This window comes from Rhopalosiphum maidis, chromosome 4 (genome assembly GCF_003676215.2).
Source record: "Rhopalosiphum maidis isolate BTI-1 chromosome 4, ASM367621v3, whole genome shotgun sequence".
In the NCBI taxonomy this organism is placed as follows: Eukaryota; Metazoa; Arthropoda; class Insecta; order Hemiptera; family Aphididae; genus Rhopalosiphum; species Rhopalosiphum maidis.
In genome coordinates, this window is record NC_040880.1 from 37,673,602 (window position 1) to 37,694,772 (window position 21,171).

General features: G+C 24.5%; 1 protein-coding gene across 2 annotated transcripts in view; it reads right to left on the reverse strand.

The window, feature by feature from the left end:
• The window catches only part of LOC113560489 (carboxyl-terminal PDZ ligand of neuronal nitric oxide synthase protein), a 55,907-nt gene that overhangs the window by 17,117 nt on the left and 17,619 nt on the right, over positions 1–21,171 (reverse strand). The window contains exons 2-5 of one of the 2 annotated variants that reach the window (XM_026966381.1): positions 2,777–2,848; positions 2,450–2,542; positions 1,049–1,104; positions 757–865 (exon numbers count right to left, since the gene is read on the reverse strand). In XM_026966381.1, the coding sequence (XP_026822182.1) occupies positions 757–865; positions 1,049–1,104; positions 2,450–2,542; positions 2,777–2,848 (330 nt within the window). Of the gene's footprint in view, positions 1–756; positions 866–1,048; positions 1,107–2,449; positions 2,543–2,776; positions 2,849–21,171 lie in introns of those variants that run through there. The other variant, XM_026966383.1, reaches the window with a different exon arrangement.

The following is a 21,171-nucleotide window of genomic DNA, read 5'->3' on the forward strand; positions in this document are numbered from 1 at the left end:
TAAGTATATTATCTTTATTCATATTATACACAAGTGTTGTGCGTGTATAAGAGTATGTAAACAAAAATTAACGATTACGCCATAGTTCAATAGTAATTATGAAAGGATTAATACTAAATCTCTTTGATCGTCAATCATTCACGTAAAATACACAACATTTGGCAACGTATAGTATAAGTACGCATAATGATAACGCTGCATCATAATAATTAATTTAAAAAAATGTATTTTCAAAATATTTTAACGAAAATAAATTTTAATTCTACCATGTGTATTAATAAATTCTGAAATACTTCGATTACATAACAGCAGAGAAAAGTTGTTTTCTCGAATATTATATATAAAAATCAAAAACGTACTAACGTCAAATTATTTTTTCCCATATTTTATCACATTGCGATTCCGCATCACAAAAACTGTCACATTTTTACTTGAAGATAATATCCACGCCTACAAATAATAGAAAAACGTCACGAAAAAATAGCATACTTTAACACGTGCACTAAGTAGACTTCATCGGATTTTCGTAGTACGAGGACGGATGAAATGGATGGTTTTCGGAATAAACTGCATAATGATATGCATATATGATATGATGCATATCATATATCATATTTTCTTTCATTATTCATTTTCATTACAACTCTCGCCAAAAACAGATCCATATAAACGTCATTCAATCTTGTTTATACGAATATTTTTGGTCTGATATTTATTTTAATTTTTTCTATATAAAAATCAATAGAAGGTACGTACCTTTTTATTTGCCTTGAACACATTACACTTGAACACGTTGGTGGAACCATCTCTAGCTATGTAACTGAATATTTTCATGTCTTGAGAATCGTGAGAAACGTAAAATATTCTAAAATTCAAAACAACAAATTTATATAAACACAATTGAACAAAATCACTAATAAATACACGGTTTGGTAAAAAAATATTTTAAATAAATTTAAATTAGCTGTTTAAAAGTGAACAAACAGTTTTCATCTGAGACTTTTAAACCCACCGCGTACTTTGATGTATGACAGACTTAACAGCTTACCTATAAATAGGATGTTGCATTAGAAGCAGGTTATTCTCGTCCGTCCATTGTTTTTTCTATAACAACATCACAAAAATATTATTTGACTATTGGAATTTTATAAAACAAAAAATAAATAAATATAATTTATATTATAATAATTTCAAGATTTTCAAAAACATATTATTTTATTCTCATTTATTTGTATTTTTTTCTAAACATTGTAATACAAGCAAAATGTTTTAAATGTGTACAACATAATTAAATTACATCAATTATGGACCGTTTAATTTGAGTTTTTGTTATTAACTCAATAATAATTAATATTCAGGACTTTATTCGAACGTGTTTGAATATTAATTGATTTAGTTTATAATTTAATTGACGGCATAAAACAATTTAAATTACTTGCTTTCTACTAACAATATCAACCCCTAAATCTAAAGAATAAAAACAAGTATTTGGTGTTATCTACTGTGTTAGGTTTAAAGCTGTAATATTAGTAAAATATTATTATATAATCTGATTATTTTTAAGTGAAGTTAAATTTTATTGTATACCTAGACTTAATAAGTATAAAATCAACTATCATATTTATTGCAGTTCGCTAATTAATTTAATTAATTTGAAAAAACATAAATTTTACCATGATATTTTTAAATTATAAATTAACTTTAATAGTAGGTACAAAAGGAATATCAAATAAATTTAAATTCGTATCCAAAAACTCAAGAACAATATATTACAAAATATACTATTATGTTTTATTATAATACTATACATAGTCTAAAATTCTGTAATAAAAAAGTAACAAGTTCTTAAAAAAAATGTATAAAAGACTTCCAAGTTAAAAGGTTAAAATGTTTTAATCGAAATAAATATAGGAGTATGTAATAATAAAGAAGCTGGTATATCCACAAAAACAATTATTTTCTACAAATCATATTAAATAATATAATGTAAAATTATTCTCTTTTTAAGTTGAATTATTTATAGTTAAAAAAATCATAGTAATAGTAATAAGTATTTTTTTAAATAATACACCATAATGTACATTAATTCTACATTTCTTTACTAATATAGTAATTCAATTTATAAACGAATTAATCAGTAAACACAACGTATTTCATAAAAATAAATTTGAAACACTCGGTTATATGACAAATTATATTTGTAATTCATTCTAAAAAATATTGTTTATTGACATTTTTCAACACTTTAAATCAAAATTATGCATCTTCTGATTCAATAACAGACAACTGAACGAAAATTAAAATGTTATTCGATTGTTTTTAAATAACTATTAAGTAAAAATTTATGAACAGGAAAAGTGGTGTTTTAAATATACACACAATTTAAAATACTTCTGAATAATTCATATGATAAATAAAAATGAATAATAGAAAAAAATATTTCACTCACCTTTTTTTTCTTTCTTAAAGTAATACGGACCCCTTCGACGGAAACTTCTATGGATACTTTTTTCTTCTTTATTCCCTTAGCTTTAAACTCATACTATAAATATAAAATAATATATTAAATTAGGTTAATCAATCAATTATTATATAAATGGACTCTAATGACAAATCAATGGTAAAAATATAAAATAAAATGGAATTGACGTGTACCATAGAAAACAAACAAAGAGTTTCAACATAAAATACAATATCTGATAGGTATACTTTAATGAAAATTGTTGTTCCTAAAAGTGGCTAAGTCTTTAGAAAGAAACATCTAGAAAACACTTACTCTAATCCGCCTCATGGCTGCCACTATTTCGACCCGGTTCACTGGCCTGGGAACATCCAGAGATCCAATGAACTGTAACATATACAAATAAAAATTTATTATGATTAAAAAATAATAAATTTATGAATTTTTGTATTTTATTGAAAATTAGAAACACATAGTTTCGTAACACGTATTAAAAGTTAAATGTTTAAACTGAAATTAATTACTTGTTAAGAGAATACACTATACTCCTACTGAATTAAAAAATATTTAATGATTATCATTTAACATTTAACAGTAACTATAACCAAGAAAAATAACTAGTTTAATATAATAATATGTAATAAATAAATAATAATATAAAATATATATTGTATAAATTATAATAATAATAATAATAATAAACTATAACATTTAGAATTGGAATAAATGTTATACTAATTATTGGAAAATTAAACTATTATTAATTATTAATTGTCATCCTAAATATCAGACATAGCATTACATAAAATAAAAATATCATCATTTTTATTATTGATACTTAAAATTTGATTTATCAACAAGTTTTAAACAGATTATCCGTAACTCATTCATTGGTAAACGATAAATATCAACGTATTTTTTAATAAACTAATAAATTACAATAGTTACTTACGAAAAATCGATTATTTAAATTGTTATACTAATAACTCCAAATATTAAAATAGGCAATAAAAACCATTGTGCTAAATAATATTTTGTTTACAAATGATTTTTATCTACTATCTAGGATATATAAATAAGATACTTAGCCAATAGTTTTATGAAAAACAATAATTAAAAATAAAACATTATTCATAAATTAACAAAAGTTTAGAAATTAAAAATTTAAAAAAAAAGTCTGTAGACTATTGGATTATCTCCCGGGGTTAGTTAGGTTAATATTTTATAATAAATAATACAAAAATAACAAAACTATTTCTTGGTTTTCTTATTTAGTTATTATTTGACAGTTAAGTATTCATATTACAATACAATAGGCCGTAACCTATATTGTTTAACTGTAGAAACGAACCAATAGAACGTAAACTATATTAAACTACACTAGTGCTATATTTATAAATATTTTATCCATTGAAAATCACAATTTCTTATAGTTTAAGTAAAACACTCTAAATACAAAGCAGTATAACATAATTTACATAATGTTTATATTGATTTTATTTCATTTATAATTTATATATTTAAGTGTGATCTAACTCAGATAGAGGCAAAATTACGAAGTGTACAAAAAATACTTTCTGTTAAATGAAAACTATAGGAAATAACAAAGTGTAGTGCGTAATACAATGTATAGCTCTATGTAGGCTCTATTGTCTATTTTTAATGCATAAATGAATTTCAATTTGTATTTATTAGCAAATACTTGTATACTATTTTCTAATTCTAAGTTTTATTGTAATTTTAACTATTATACTTCATTTTCTTACACAATAAATAAAATAAAATCTAATATAATAATAGGCATTAATAGCGTAATATTACCGCCTATTTTATACTAAACGTTCAATTAAAATGAATAATTATTTACCATACAATTTTTTTAAGTATGGAGATAAAATATTAAAGTATTTACCCCATTACATGTTTAATTTACTCATTACTTGTTAAGTAAGTATATGAATAAACGTGAATTTATTGTTAACATAGAAAGTTTATTATTAAAATCTATTAAAGGTAAAATCTGATAATAAAAGAAAATGTATCTTAAATAAGTTTGAAAGTGGGTAGCTATGGTCAAGATAACTGTGTTAGGCACCCGTCTCGCTTCGCTTATCTTGACTATTATTATAATAATAACAACAATGATAAATCTTTATACTTGAAAAACGATTTTAAATAACTTGGCTTACACGAGCAGAGTCATGATTTTTTTTTTTAAACTGTAATATTAACCTTTTTCTCCGTTTCTCACAATAATTTAAACTACTAGGAAAATAAAAAACGACCTCATTAAAGTACAATCAATGTACAATTTTCAATTGATTGACAGAACTGCATGGAACATTTAGAACAATTTTATTATCTCAGTGTCATCTAACAGTTGTTTTTTTTTATCAAAATTTAGACCGTTGACCTCACTTAAATTAAGATCTAAAACTCAATTTATTAATTTGTACCATAAATATCAATATTAGAAACTGATAACCTAAGTTATACTTAAGTAGTTTGTATTAATCATATCGTAAGTTTGAAAAACTCATTAAAAGATGTTAATTATGACAATATTTTTTTATAACTATATAGCAAAATTATAAAAAATGATGTTTAATACAATAAATAAGTATTGTATGTAAATATTTTTTATTTAAAATATTATTTCGGTCAATCTAGTTGTAGATTTAATCATAGTTTTGAATTTAATACATTTCATATTATAATTCATTACTATACAATTTTAAAATAAAATACAACTTTAGCTTTAATATTACTATGAAAGGTAATTTTTATTCACATTGTACCATATTTTTAAATCTATATAAAGTTTAAAAGTTAGGTGATACTTTTTTTATAAAGATTAACGACATAAATTTTTTTATCTAATAATATAAATAAAATACGTGGTTTATGTTTTATCATTATATATGCGCCTCAATAATAAATAAGAGTTAGGAACTAAAAATAAATGAAAATATATATCCCTATTATTATAGTGCAGAATAAAAAATAATTATTTATAATATGAATTAACACACTCAACTCCGTACCTACCTGTCTCGAAATGTTAAAAATTAATAATTATACCTAGTAGAAATCATATAAGGACGATTTACAATGTAAAGTACAATAATTTATTATACACTTATATCATATTATAATCGATAACTAAAAATTCAGTTATATTATTATTACATTTCCAATAGACACTTAATTTAAACATTTATAACATTGAAAATTAAATTAAGAATAGGTATAAAAACAATATTATTGTTCAAGTAACATCCAAAACATACTGTATACTTCAAATGGTATCATAATTATTATTATTATATAGTCAATATTGTCACAGATTATAATATTATATTACTTGCAGATGATGCACTCTATTCAAGTCGAAATTGTAAACAAAATATGTGATCTTACACAATGTAACGGCAAAGAGAAAAATATTTCCTTATATCGTTCAAATATAAGTACCAAAATTACGATAACTGTGGTAAATTAACAAGAATACGGTTATTGATAACGTATTTTATTGATATTGTCAAAGCACCTGATTATTATTTAATATGAAAATATATGTGCTTGGCAATACGCATTGTTCACCAATAAATTACAATATATAGTTACACGCTGCTTCGAAAACGATAATAATCAGAGCACGTTATTTGAAAGTCATTTTTTCTACCCCGAGATACACACCACCTGGTATTACGTGATATGTGATATTCTGGACAACTTGATCTATGTAATTTATGGTTAATGTTATTTTTTTTAACTTTAAAGTACTTAATAAGAGTCCAATAAATCGTTATCACATCAAAATTCCTCTAGAATTCAACTAAAAAAGATCTCACATACAATACTAGAAATATATTTATAAGAAAAATCGACAAAATTCAATAGTTATTTGAAAAGAGTTCATTAACTATGTTAATCTTTTGTTACCCAATAAAACAGTGGATTTTTTTTTATAATTAATGTGTGTGAATGGGTACACCACCGTTTAAGAACTTCCGATTTAATAGCTTATATATAATGTATATATATTTATAAATACCTTTATTTAATTTATTAAAACGTATGAATGTTCATATAAATATATTTATAAATCTATTTTATATCTTAACTTTTTGGAAATACATAGCTCGGTTGAATCGTATACTATAATGTTGGTCGATTAGACTTAAATCGCACAAAAAACGATTTTTAAATGAATTCTATTGGCAAACAATTATGAATATTTTGACTATTATAGGTTATAATAATATTGTATAATTTATATTAATATGATCAAAGAAGTTCATAGATAGCATAAATATGTTCATACAAGTACGAAGACATTGACCGTCGCAAGACCTATATAACGCATACATTGATGCCGTGAGTTTCGAATGCACTGTAATCATACTAAAATAAAATCGTAGATGCAATTTAGAGGAAAGATTTAAGGGTGATTAGCGCCCTCATAGTTTATGGCATATATATGGATCAACTGTCTAAAATTATGGGCATAAACACTCCCAACTTTTCACTGAAATTGCGCCACTGAATAAAATCGTATATTATTATGACGAAACGTACTCGACAATAATATCGTTAACCTTTATGCAACGATGTAAAAAAAAAATACTGCGCGGGTGCAGGGTCGCGGCCGTTTTCCCCGCCAGCTGTGAACACGCGGGCTGGAGGTAACCGACGCTGCCGCCGCCGCTATAATTAATCTAGCGCTGATGAGGCCCGATAGGCTATTTATGGGTCGGTGCACAGCTGCTTCTCCGGTGGTACACGACGACCGTCGGTCGCCGTCTCGGCGTCTCCTCTCTATAATTTAATATCCTGTCCAACCGTATTATAGTAAGACGGCCAAGACGTATAGCAATACGAGCACGTCGTCGTTCAGCGCGCACGCGATCTCGTAGACGTTTTCCGGAAAGAAAAGATTCGTTATCTACCCTACAATCCACCTCAGTGGCCGAGGGTTGGATCAACCCCCGCCTCCCTCTTTGAGGAGTCATAAGTAGAGTATGCAGATGTCCCGGTATCTCAAAAATCATCATCGGAACTACGATGTATCCCGCGAGATTAATTCGTTAGCATGTATAATATTTGTATTACCTACCTATAATTTCAAATTTAATCATTTATATTACTTTTCTGGTATCACCCGTTTTCTTCAAATTTTCTGTCGATTATTATAGGTTAATTTGTTTTTTAATCGGCTTCTATTTTTCACAAAAAAAAATTACAGCCTTTTGTTATAAAAAAAATGGACTGAATTGTGACGACTATGAACAGTATTCTGAATTACTTAACCTTTGTCAACTTTTTTTTTTGCTATTTCAGTTCATAATGCAAATTTATAGCTTCTAAGTTCTATAATTCAGTCTAAGAACAAAACTAAATGTAAAAACTAGTAAAATAAAATTCAATGTACAATTAATAATCAATTTAAAAATGTTTATGTCTTGAATTAATCTAAATATATATATTATGTATTAATATAAGTTATAACTAACAATCATAATAAATACTTTTTATTTTAATTTGTATATGTACGTATATTATCTATGTCCCGATTTTATTATTATTAATCTGGTCACCATAGCTTTGAACCTTAATTTTATATATGTAACCTATATATGTATTTATAATCGTATCTATAATAGTAAAATTGTAAAACTTTAAATAAATTAAAGAATTATATTTAAAAGGTTGATTAATGTTAGGAGAACATGGACAAGAACAACTTGTAAAAAGTTAAATTAAAACATTTTTTTATGTCCCCCTCCACTTGGCCAAACTTTGAATACGACAGTACCCCACACATCTTTTGGGATAGAAAATAATGCTCTTCCATTACGGGAAATAAACTGCCGATGACAAGAGAAAAAGGCAACAACATGGCCAAATGTATTACTATTTGCTGCAGTTAGTAAGTATATTTAACGCTATAATATAATCCGCTTCACGCCTGTATAACGGTGATTTCCGATGAAACGCCGCGAACAGCTGTCTCCGGCCAAGAGTAGAAGCTGCAAATATTCAGTGTATTGAATACGAAGAAAAAAAATAAAAACGTTATAAGATTCCATTTCGGAAATTTTTATATTACATCAACGCACGGCGTGTTTGACATGTATATGGGGGGCGCTAATGTCAATGATTTGTATTTGTAGTTTTTTTTCGCTATTATTTTATTTTTCGTTATCCTCGTAAACTGCAAAATCCAAATATTCTCTTATCTCGCACGTCGCTCTTCTAAACACTTATTTATCTTCCACTAACTCCTACTGAAGATCACATACCGTTGACATAATTGTGCATTATCGCCTCAAGCCTCTGCGTGGTATTTTATATCCGTCCAAGGTTATTTACACAGGTTAAAGCAGACAAATCACTTGCCGAAGAACCGATTAAAGGAATTAATAGCACTGCCTATAATACTAGGTCTTAATACGGATTTTAAAAACCGATAGACAATCCATTATCTTCAACCTATTTAATTTTATATAATAGAATCATTAGATTATGAGCGGAGCAATGAATGTATTGATAAATAATTTTACAATGATGTGTTTCTTTTTTTTATAAACATGATAATTAGTTAAAAATATATTTTAATCTTCGACTTTGAGGGTGGTTTCTGATAAAAAATTAGATCTAGGTTATATTTTTAAGAGATTAGAATTAAAAATTACTACTATATTTCAAAATAATCAAAAAAATAAAATTAAGGGAAATGGAAATTTTCACAAAAAGCCAGTTTTCGACAAAATTGATTTTGTTATTTTTTTTGTGTAAATCAAAAACAAATAAGCGTATAAGTGCTTGAAATTTTCACCAAAATTTGTTTACATCAGCATTTTATACATAATATGATAAAATGTTTTAAATAATTACTATATTATCTGATAATTCTAATAGTAAAATAAATTAGGTACTTTTATAACAATATAAAAAAAACTGATCATAAAGTATACTTAATGATATAGGCTAACAGACCATCTCCGCTCAGAATCGTTTTTCGTATACACTATTTAATTCAAATTTAACACATTTATACATTCAATAAACAGTGACTAACTTTACGCCTAATTTACAGTATAGTGGTACCCACTTGCCCACCTTTTTTAAAAAATAGTTTTGATATACGCAATAAGATCAAGTTGACTTACTCTTTTCTCTAAAATATCCAATGTAGAATAATACACTATTTAATAAATTATTATTGATATCAATATTATGAACAATATTTTTTATCGATTATTATTTATGCTTTAATATATATTTTCAAATTATCTTAAAATACTTTATATTCATATAATAACAAGAAAATTGTTTAGTATTTACTACCTAGATAATATTTAGTTACTATATCATTGAATTTAAATACAATTCATCCATTAACAATAATTCTTTACGACACCTACTGTGCGCAATTGCCCAACTTTTTTTTTTTGTCTTAAATATCTATATTATACAAAAATTTACTTTTTTAATTATCATGTGTTTTAATTATTATATTGTAATTACAATATTTGTAGCGGTGGAGTATCGAGTACTTTTCGACTTGGTCAACTTAATTAACACGTCAAGCAGCGTAGCCACAAAAACGAAGCAAACAAAACATCTTTGCTAAATGGTTTTGGGTTTTTTTTTTTCAAAACCAGCATGACTATTGTGTGTTCTAATTGGATCTGTTCTTCTTTTTTTTTGGCATTTCAGCATAATTCGGTTACGGCGGTGCTCTGAAATTTCTGTCGAATTTCCCGTCGTTCTGTTTTAGTAAAACCACAGGTATCGTGAACCGGCGTGTGTCTTTATGCCAAGTATTTTCAAACATAGGTTTTTGAGAAACCACAATTAATAGCAGGCTGGCACACATCTCGCGTTATTTTTTTTCAAACCTGAAACTGAGGCCCTTCCTGGAATATTAACTCCATATCCACGTTACTAGATACATCAATATTTTGTTAGAATTTTTATTTGAATTTCTAAATTTTATTTTTATGTTTTTTTACACATTTATTTCAGTTTTTAAATTATAAATTGTGGTAATGCATTAATTTAAACAAATTATAAGATATAATATCTGCTAATTTTTTATTTTTTAACCTTAAATAATTTTTATTATTATAAATATAACACGAACATCTGAAGAAATATATAGATTATTTTATAAATTGACTTTTGTAGTTTATATATTAAATAATTATTTTAATCCTACAAGTACGTAAATAGCATGCGAATATCTTAAATACGTCTTATCCAAAATTTTAAATAGGTACTTTATAGTATTAAAAAAAAAAAAAAAATGACAAGTATATATAATAATAAAGCGTATTTAAATAAAAAAAAGCAAATACTTTCAAAATATTAAATATTTCACACTACGTGTACTCGTAACCAAGTACAATATAATAGTACCTATACTAAATCCATCAAAATGCTCACAATTTTTTCATAACGTCGAATGTTATTACGAGTTTACAATTTAATTAAAATAACTATTTATCCATAATCCTTAAATAAACTTGAAAACCGTAGAGTTATATTATATTTATATTGTATACTAACTAATGTTCACGCTAAATATAATTTCTCTCCTTTTTTTTCTATGATTATATAATATTTTTTTCATTAACCTAACCCTAATAAGCCTAATAATAACTTTATCGTTTTTGCTCTAAAACGTTTCACGTTGTTTCGCCTAGGACAAAACCGATTAGTGAATACAAATTCGATTAAAATAAAACGTTTTGTTTTCAGACTTAAAGAAGGGATCCGACGATCTTAACACTTAAATTATGTCCGTACAGTTTCATTTAACAATACATTTTTACTAAAATATTACAATTTCTATGAAATCTTGTATCTATTGCTAATCAAATTATTTGGATTATTGTAGTAATATAGTATTTTTGATATATTTAAAAAGTCACAAGCTATCCATGGAAACAGTGAAATGAAAACCGATAAGTACAGTTAGGGGTTAAACAGATGAAACGTACAAAGCCTATAAGAGTATCAAGATTTTCTTGATTCGATCCTCGGATAAGGAACCAACCTCGTTACTATAGGAACGCTATTGTTGTATAGGTATATATTATCATATTATTATATTCCATTAAGTCTGCCAAAAGAGTAGAAGTCCCATCAGTAGAAGATATAAACTTTCCCTTGAAGGGTATTCATGGCTGCTGTATTATCACCTTATACTTATATATTTTCTTAATAATTTTTAATTATAAATAAAAACATATAAGACTCTTTCTTTTTACACCACATTTTTAAAAAAAAAAATTGAAATATATTTATTGGAGATTTTAATTATTGATTGTTAATGTTAAATAAAATCCAAAGAAAGCTTTTTTGTAAGATTAAAATCATAAAGATTTGACGACGATGTTCGTTAACACACAACCTCGACCCAATCGTAATATCATAATAATAAACATATTAATTTAAATTATTGAATAAAATATATTATGAATATTTATCTTGTACGTTAATATTACTAAATTAATAGTTAAATGTGTAATATAATTTATTTTAGTTTTAATTTAATACAATATTTTAAATATGAGCATAGATACAATCGCTGTAGTTTATTTAATAAAGTAAAATATAGAAATATAATTTGTTATACTAATGGAATTTATTTACCTAAGGGTGTACCTACTTATACAATTTTAATAAATCTAATTATAAGCATCATGCAATCATAAATATTTTTTCAAACGTTAACATACTCATAAAATCAACTACATATAAAATTAAAATGCACAATAAAATTAAAATTAATTAATTAAATTTTGATTCGTTTATATTTTTATAATAAAAAATCAGTTAGAAGTTAGTATAAACAATACATTTATATTATGTCGATGTTACAACCAGTGATGATATTATAATCAGTTCCAACTGTTAAGTAATAATAACATAAATGTTATGAAAAACAAAACATGATTCTGAGGATCTGGGGGGAAGGGTGCTTTTATTTAAATATACAATACACAAATATTTATCTATCTCATACATCTTAAAATATATTTAGATATGGTAGTATATACTATATAATAAAAACAAAAATAAATAAATAAAAGTATATTGCCATAATTTTACTAATCTAAGGAAATAGAGAGAAGAGCTCGAGTGGAGCTTCAACCATGGATCCGTTCCTGTTTCACACATGTATAGTTAATGACTGATTGTGTGAAAATATGTTTGTTTTTGCATAGAGACAAGTATGGAACTGATTCATACTTTACAAAAATACTTGGCACTGCAAATTCTGTAGCCAATGCTTTTTTTTTTTACTTCGTCTAGGGCAATTTTTAAAAATAGTTTGCTATTTATTATATAGTCTAAAATGTCAATGAATGCATTTTCAACAGTCATTCGGTATTGTTATCTTCGTCCTCTAACAACAAAATATACTTTAAAATTATTATTAACCATAGTGTAAACAATACATGCATTGTTTTAGTCAAGTGTATTTTTAAGTTAATTTTTTTTTTAATGTACGTTTACTTATATATATATATATATATATATATAACAATAGATAACATTTTAAGTACACATCAAAGTCTCCATTTGCCTACATAAAAATATACTATTTTATTCTGGTAAAATTAATTTTAAACTTCAAGAAAAATCTATATAAATGTACATGATGGGTAAGTAAGTAGCCACAGGCTGTTATAAGTTGAGAAAACTGAAAGTTATTTCAAACTAATCAACATTTTGCTGTTGAGGTAATCTTTAATACTTGTGCATTAATAAACTTTGTATTTGTAGAATAAAATCGAGATCCTAGGAATAATCCCGACCTATATACATACATACAAAAGTTGCATCGCCGTGTTTGTCTAAGTGAATACCCGCTCACCTATATTACATAATACATTCTTCTCTACGCATCTCTTATTTAAACTTTAAAACCTACTATTTAAATATTTAATACTTCAAAGAAATTAATAATCAACCTTTCAAAATATTTACACTAATAATCCCTTGAAAAAAAGCTACTATAGGTTTTTATGAAACACAAAATCAAAAAGTTTTTATTTTAAGTTTAGGTAAACCAAAAAATACTAAACATTATAATTATTGTAAATTTCTTAAAAAATAATTATTTTCCAAAATTAACTTTACAGTGAAACCCCTTACGTATATTATATAAATATCACATGTCATTAATGTATGTAAAATTAAGTTATAAATAGGTATTATATTTTACACTTAAAATAGGTAAATTCTGAATAACTTAAAAATAAGCAAATTTGTTATATGTTTACTATAACAGCTTTTAAACTTATCAAAGCAAAAATGCTTATACTTAAATGTTCAAGTGTTTTAAGATGATGTTATTTTAAATATTCCACGAAAACATAACATAACGTGCCTAATAATATTAAATTTATTAAAAATAACTCGTTTAAATTAATGACTATTTATATTTCTGCAAATAACATTGTTTGTTTTGGATAAATTGTGAATCATGAATTATTGCTCAACAGCTTTTAGCCCTTCATTCTATGCGTTACGGAAAAACAATTTCTCGTAAATAAGTTTAAATTTATATTCCCCATCTTGTACAATTACTTAGACTTCAACTCTCAGAAAAAAATTAATGATATTTATTCTTCCAAGCTAATTGAATACAAGTGTTTTTTTCAAGTTCTAATTCACAATAAAAGAAAATGGCTATTTTTTAATTTTAATATTTCAACATACTATTATTATAGTATGCAGCAACAATATATTATTTTACAAAATGAAAAATAATGTAACAATAATGTAAATATTTTTTAAGTTTATAACTCAAAATATATATTATATCAAAAAAATAAACATATATTAAACCACATTTATACATTTTTTTCTATACAAATATCTAATTAATTTAAAAAAGAAATTAAATGAACAGTGAAGTTTTTTTCTATGTATATTATTTATACATCACTGTTTTATTTGGTAGTTTGTGAATACGTTTCACAATATAGTACTCCAGTGTATTAGTAGAACTTTTCGACAATGGTTCGATTTTTTTTTCACAAAATATTTGATAATTTTAAATTTTTATTTCGATAAATATTATTGAGTATTTTTAGAAAATATACAATATTTTTGTGGTTCTTTTGACACTTCACTCAAAAAAATAAAATAAGTTGTAGTATTAATTGTCAAAGAATAACGTATATAGTGATGGATATTTTAGAGACTCACATATCGAGTACAGAATTACAGCTGATCTAATTCATATTTTAAACACAATTTTACGAAAAATTAACATTTCAAGCTGCACCGTGATAACTATTACGTATTAATTGCATGTTAGCTTTAAACTATTAACAAAGTTAAAGTTATAAGTTTAGTTATTAAAGTTCTACAATCGTATACAATTTTCATGAACGTATGCGCACATATGCTACCAAAAGATTGTTCAAAAGATTGTTTGAATGATACATGATGTCGTGAATTAATTATATAATACCCTAATTCGACATTTTACATATTGAGTCATATAAAATAATTGAGTATTAAAGATGCAAAAAACAAGAAGTTGAAAACTTATTCAACTAAAGTTATCTATAAACCTCTAATTAAACAATATATATAATGCATTTACAAAACTCAAAATTTGTGTATTATTGTATGTGTACATAAATTGAAATCTTTTCCGAGTACAATATTTATATGACAGAGTAACCATGATATTGGAACATAAATAGTAAAGAAGAAGCACGATTTACCATTGTACGCTAAATATCTAATTTCAAAACGTGGCTAAATGGATTCATTATTATTATTATTATGAATCTGTAAAACGGATGATGACCAAAATTCAACAATATATTATATTTTCTTAATCAAATCTAATATGTTAAGATTCACATTACTATAACGGAAACAACACATACATAATAGTGTCTACTTCATAAATTGTACAATTGTATAATAGTATATAATAGTAGATAGTCAATGAAATAATAGTAGAATTTAAAATTGGATGCCAATAAAAGAAAATGAAGTTCTTCATGAATAAGTAAAGAATGTGTAAATTAAAAAGTGTTATTAAAAATAATATTGTTTTTATTTTATAAAAAAAAAAAAAAATGTTTTTGACTTTCGGTAAATGCTGAATCATGAAAATTGAAAGTCACAACGGGATATAATGTGAATTACTTTTTACCTTTACATACCATACATGTCGTATTAAAACTAAAATTATATACCTGCCTACGACCGTAGCGACTATCAAGAGATAAGTTAATAATAATAATAATCAAATCGTAACGTGTACTGATCGTTTATTTTATACGTATGTATATAGTTATGTTAATCCTTTTTAAAGATGCACTCAAGGTCGGTGAAACAAATATAAAATGTTAGTAGAATACATTTTATAAAATTCTCATGACTCTAATAACTTACGTTCTGAAATTCAAATATTTTTTACATATTTTGGTATAACAAAATTAAAAACCATGAAATATGATTTAAAAACGAAAATATCTAACTGATAGATCAGTGTTATAACAACTCAGTCTGAAATATGAATAATACCCAATTGTTAGAAAATAAAAAATTATCAAACAATAACATTGTGTAACGGAAACTTACAAGTGTATTTTATTTTTATTCTCCAAGACTGCACGTCGGATAGCCATTGTATAATACATAATATAACGGAGGTATTCTCAACGTAGTTATAAATATTTATCGTAAAAACTAAGTATAAAGCGTTATGATTTTTATATTATAAAAATACGATTATACTTGAAAAATATGTATAATGATGAATTCATAAAATAAATTACTTCCAACCAAATACATATATTGAAAAACGAATAACTTATAACAATTTTTTTTTATAAAAGTGTTATTATGTTATTATATAGTATTATGATTGCAGAGTAATTTTCATGTGTAATAATTGTACTCTTATTATTTTTAAATCTGATAAAATTTCAAAAAGTTGACATCTTGTTAATAGAGACAAGGTTATCTTTTAGACAATCAAATTTAAAATACAATCACTTTGTTGCTTTTTTTTACAACAAAAACGTACCTAAACACTAAATAAAATTATGACTTAGTAAAACATTTAATCTTATTTCCAAAAGATGTGATAAAATTCCATTCAAAATATTTTAGATTTTGAAAAGGATTTGAACAATAAAATTGATATATTGCCAAAACTCGGTCAATTTATCATTATAATCAAACAGATCAATCTGAAGTATTTTTAGTGAAAATTAATAACGTCATTAAGCTAAGTTTACTTAACCCAATTCTAGCTCTTCTATGATGTATATTTTATTATTTACATTAAACATAAACATTTTTACAATAATATTTCTAAATAATTATCTTACATAATATTAATTAACTAATACATTTTAATATTATAGTTAGCAATATTATTAAAATAAATATTTGTATATAGGTAATGAAAAATTATAACATATTATACATTATATACGACTATATACATACATTATAATATATTACATGAGTTATCATATTGATTAATTTAATAGATAACTAGTATTTAGTAAGTCTTATTTATATTTTCAAAAATAAAAACATTTTTTTTTAATTCATACATTTACTTTTAATATTTTTAAATTAAGCTACTTTTAATTATGAATTACTTCGCTAAAAACTTCTAAAGAAATCATTACGTATATTTAAATTAAACTATACAATAATTGAAGGATGACATATTTTAATGCGCGAAAATATCTTTTGCAGTTTAATAATAAAAGATGTCATTATCAAATTTAGACGTCAAACAATTCAATAATTGTCAGTCTTTATTACATAAAATTTCAATTTTTTAATAATTATCATGAAATGTAATTAACTGTATAAAAAATAATGCATAAAAATTAAATAAATCAATGTTGTTGAACATTTAAAATAACACGGGAAATTGTAACATTTCTACAAGAAAAAATCACCACTATAATATACATATTGCAGTGTAACGTTTTATCATAAATAACTAATATAATCTCATAAACAATTTTTTTAACATGTATAAACATTATTATACACTGTTTATAATAGCATCATACACATAATAATACAAGATACAACTAATGTTATTGAAATTTTTGAAATCCATTTGATCTTTTTATTCATTATTTTAAAAATTAAAATTAAAAATATTAATTAAAATCATAAATATTTTTCGAACAAATAATTAAAAAATATAATGAGATAAAACCTATTCAATTTTTTATTCTGAATATTATTTAGCTCAAGTAATGCTTAAACTTTGCATCCCAGTCATAAATATTTGATTTTAAATAAATTATATCGTTTTACTCATTAAAACATTTATATCGAAACTGCGACAGAGTACCTACAATTGAGTGTCACTAAAATAAACACAGCAAAAGTCATTTTTGAAAAATATTTTATCAATCAATATAATAAAACAGATTGTTACATTGTTTTATCATTTCATAAAAGATAATTCTTACATAATTTTTGTATAAAAATGTTTTGATTGAAAAATTATATTTGAAAAAAAAATTAAATTTTATAGATTTAGAACATTATATAGATAAATTAGGTACCTAACAAACCCAAAATAATAATAATAATGATAAAAATCAAAAATGATTGAACCTATTGTTTTAACTAACCACGCGTTTTCTAACACGCACTAAAACGAATATTTATGTATTGAAAGCATAAAACATTATAGCTATAGCCTGCAGCCGTCTGAATAATGAAAATTCAGCGTTTAAGGCGAGAAATGAATGTTCAATAATCAAAGCGTATCTGACACCGGATTGCGTGTGGGTGCGGTGCACAGACCGGAAAATCGAACTGAAAAAAAACGGACCGAGTGTCGGATTCGCACCTGCACAACACTCCGGTTTGTTTTATTATTGATAAACTATCAATATATAGTCAAATTTCGATTTTATTAAACTCTCTTTCGAACGATCTTAAATGCAAAGCACGAAAAAATGTGTTTTACGACAACAATAGCACATATTATAATATATATTTATATAGGTAAAACAGTGGCTATAATAAAAAATTAAAAACGCCCATGAATAATACATTTCCATGGCTATTAACTGATTATTATGGGAAGGGCATAATGCGGTATTGTACGAGGGAAGGCCCCGGACATTGCACTAAACGAATTTCCGGTCAACAGTCCCTACCCGTTTTACCTGATCTTCGGAGGGCTTCTGTCATAAATGGAATACGTGTTTACATGCATCGAGATCCATGAGGTGCCGCATAATGGATGTATTGGTTGTGAAAAAAATTACGATTTTATTTTTTTTCTTATCATTCTATAATGGCGAATGTCTGAATTGGGGCATGAGAAAAATTGGCATCGACGTACCAGGTTAACACGTTGTTTATATAACAATTTTTGTAAAACATGCATATATATATAATATTACACACTTAACCTTAAAGCAGAAGACTGAAATATTAATTTTACGCTACAAAAACTGTTCAATATTTTAAATGCTAAGAACATTCTTTTTTACGTCGGAAGTAATTGGGCAAACAATAACTAAATATAATTTTCTATATTCCAGAAATATAATGTAGAAATATACAACAATAAAAATTATTTAATGAAATGGAATATTGTCGAGAATAAAAAATCAATAATAATAAACAAGCTCCTACAAATATGTATAATACTCACTTCAAATACTAATATTGTTTTCTATTCAAACCGGAATACTTCTTTTGGATATTAGTGCAATTACTGTAACACTTGTTTCCAAGAGTTTTCATATCAATAATAAAAAAAAACTTTTCTACTGAACCTTCGTTATATTCGTATATATTATACTATATACGTTTACTAAGTATAGATATACATATTATACAAAATTATTATTATTAAATATCACACTCTACTTTTTCTCTTGTTGGAGTTAAATATTTTGTATGCAATAGTCAATCGGACTTATGTATTACAATTTACTACCTTTATAATTTGCTTGTAAATTCATGTATATGTATTAAATTAATTTCATTAATTTATGATGGGTACCTCTTGTTATTGTTAGTATACATTTTTATTCGTTAAATGTACAAACTTCTAAATCAATTAATAATAATTCTAAGTACAATTTGAGTAATTCGTTAAATTAATTAAATTTATAACCACGCTGTTGGAACTACCAAACTAAGTGATTTAGAGTTTATTTTCTAGTTTAATATCAAAATACGATATATAAAAAACTCTATCTACAACGTCTCAAATGCGACGAATTAATCAAAAGTAATAACAGCAATAAATAGTAGGTACAGTATTTAGTTGTTTTATGAATAAACTTACACCAAATTGTAGTATTCAAAATAAACTGATGTTTAATACTAAATTTGAAAAACAATGGTTTAGGAAACCTCAGTATCTTTAAAATGTAAACAATTATAAACATTTTAACATCAAATATTTATGTATTATAATTTAAATACTAATGATCCATCTTCGTGAAAATCATAAATAGTAATAAATAATAATTGATTATATTATTGTAGAAATGAGTACAAAACATTGAACATTTATTTTTAAGGATTGTAAAAAATGTATTAAATGTTAAACTTGTAACCGTTAATTACGATTTATAATCAACTAAATACAAAAATTAATTGATAGGGTTTCAAAATTCACGTAATACTTGGTTTGCTAACAATCTTCAAATTGAAACTTAAAAGTGTTATTCATAAAACAAGTTGCTATGATTTTTGAATTGTAATCAACCTAGTCAAAATGAAGCAAATAGCAATGTTTACTTTTTAATTTTTAATTAAAGTATTATTAGTTATATTAGTTTTCAAACTAAAATCACTTAAAAGACATCATATTTATATAATTTAAACAAACAATATTAAAAATAAAACCACGCATCATTTAAAATCAATAAATCCTTTGTACAGTTTAAAACCTAATAAGATATTATTTAGTAATACGCACTATATATACAAGTACAATTCGTAAAATATAATTTAAGATGTATTAAAAACATACATGAAGTGAGCCTAACCTTCAATATTTTAAAACATTGCATTTAGTTCCATTCTTTATTAAAGCACAATACAATCTAAAACATTTTTCACTATGAAATAGAAACAATGGCGTTATAATCCTGTTTGTTTTGTTACTGAAAAGTGAAAACAATATGAACTTCAAAACAAGTAACAAATTAATCTCTATATTCATACATAGATTATGATAATTGATAATCTATATTATTATCTTTAGTTACAAGCTACAATTTATTTGTTAATGATTTTAACGTCGTTATTATATAAAGACTTTAAATTATATTTAAATAGGATATAATTATTAATTATACCTTTTGTTTAATTTAATAAAATAAACGTATTATTTATATTATTGAAAACATAATTTAATTTTTTCTTAATCCGTATATACATTAAATTATTAATTATTAAAAAAAATATAGTTAGTTTTTTTATTTGTGAATTTTAAATTGCAAGTTTAGATTGTTTTTTATTTAAATCTATTTGATTACCAAAAACTTTTACTTGTTTTAACAAACTTACTAATGTTCTAAAATTATATATAACAATTAAAAATGCACAAATAATTGTAAAACATTTCATACCATCAAAAATGTGTTTAGCTATCGTTTTTTTAGAATGACCTCGTGCGGGAAAAAGTTTTGGGTTGTTTT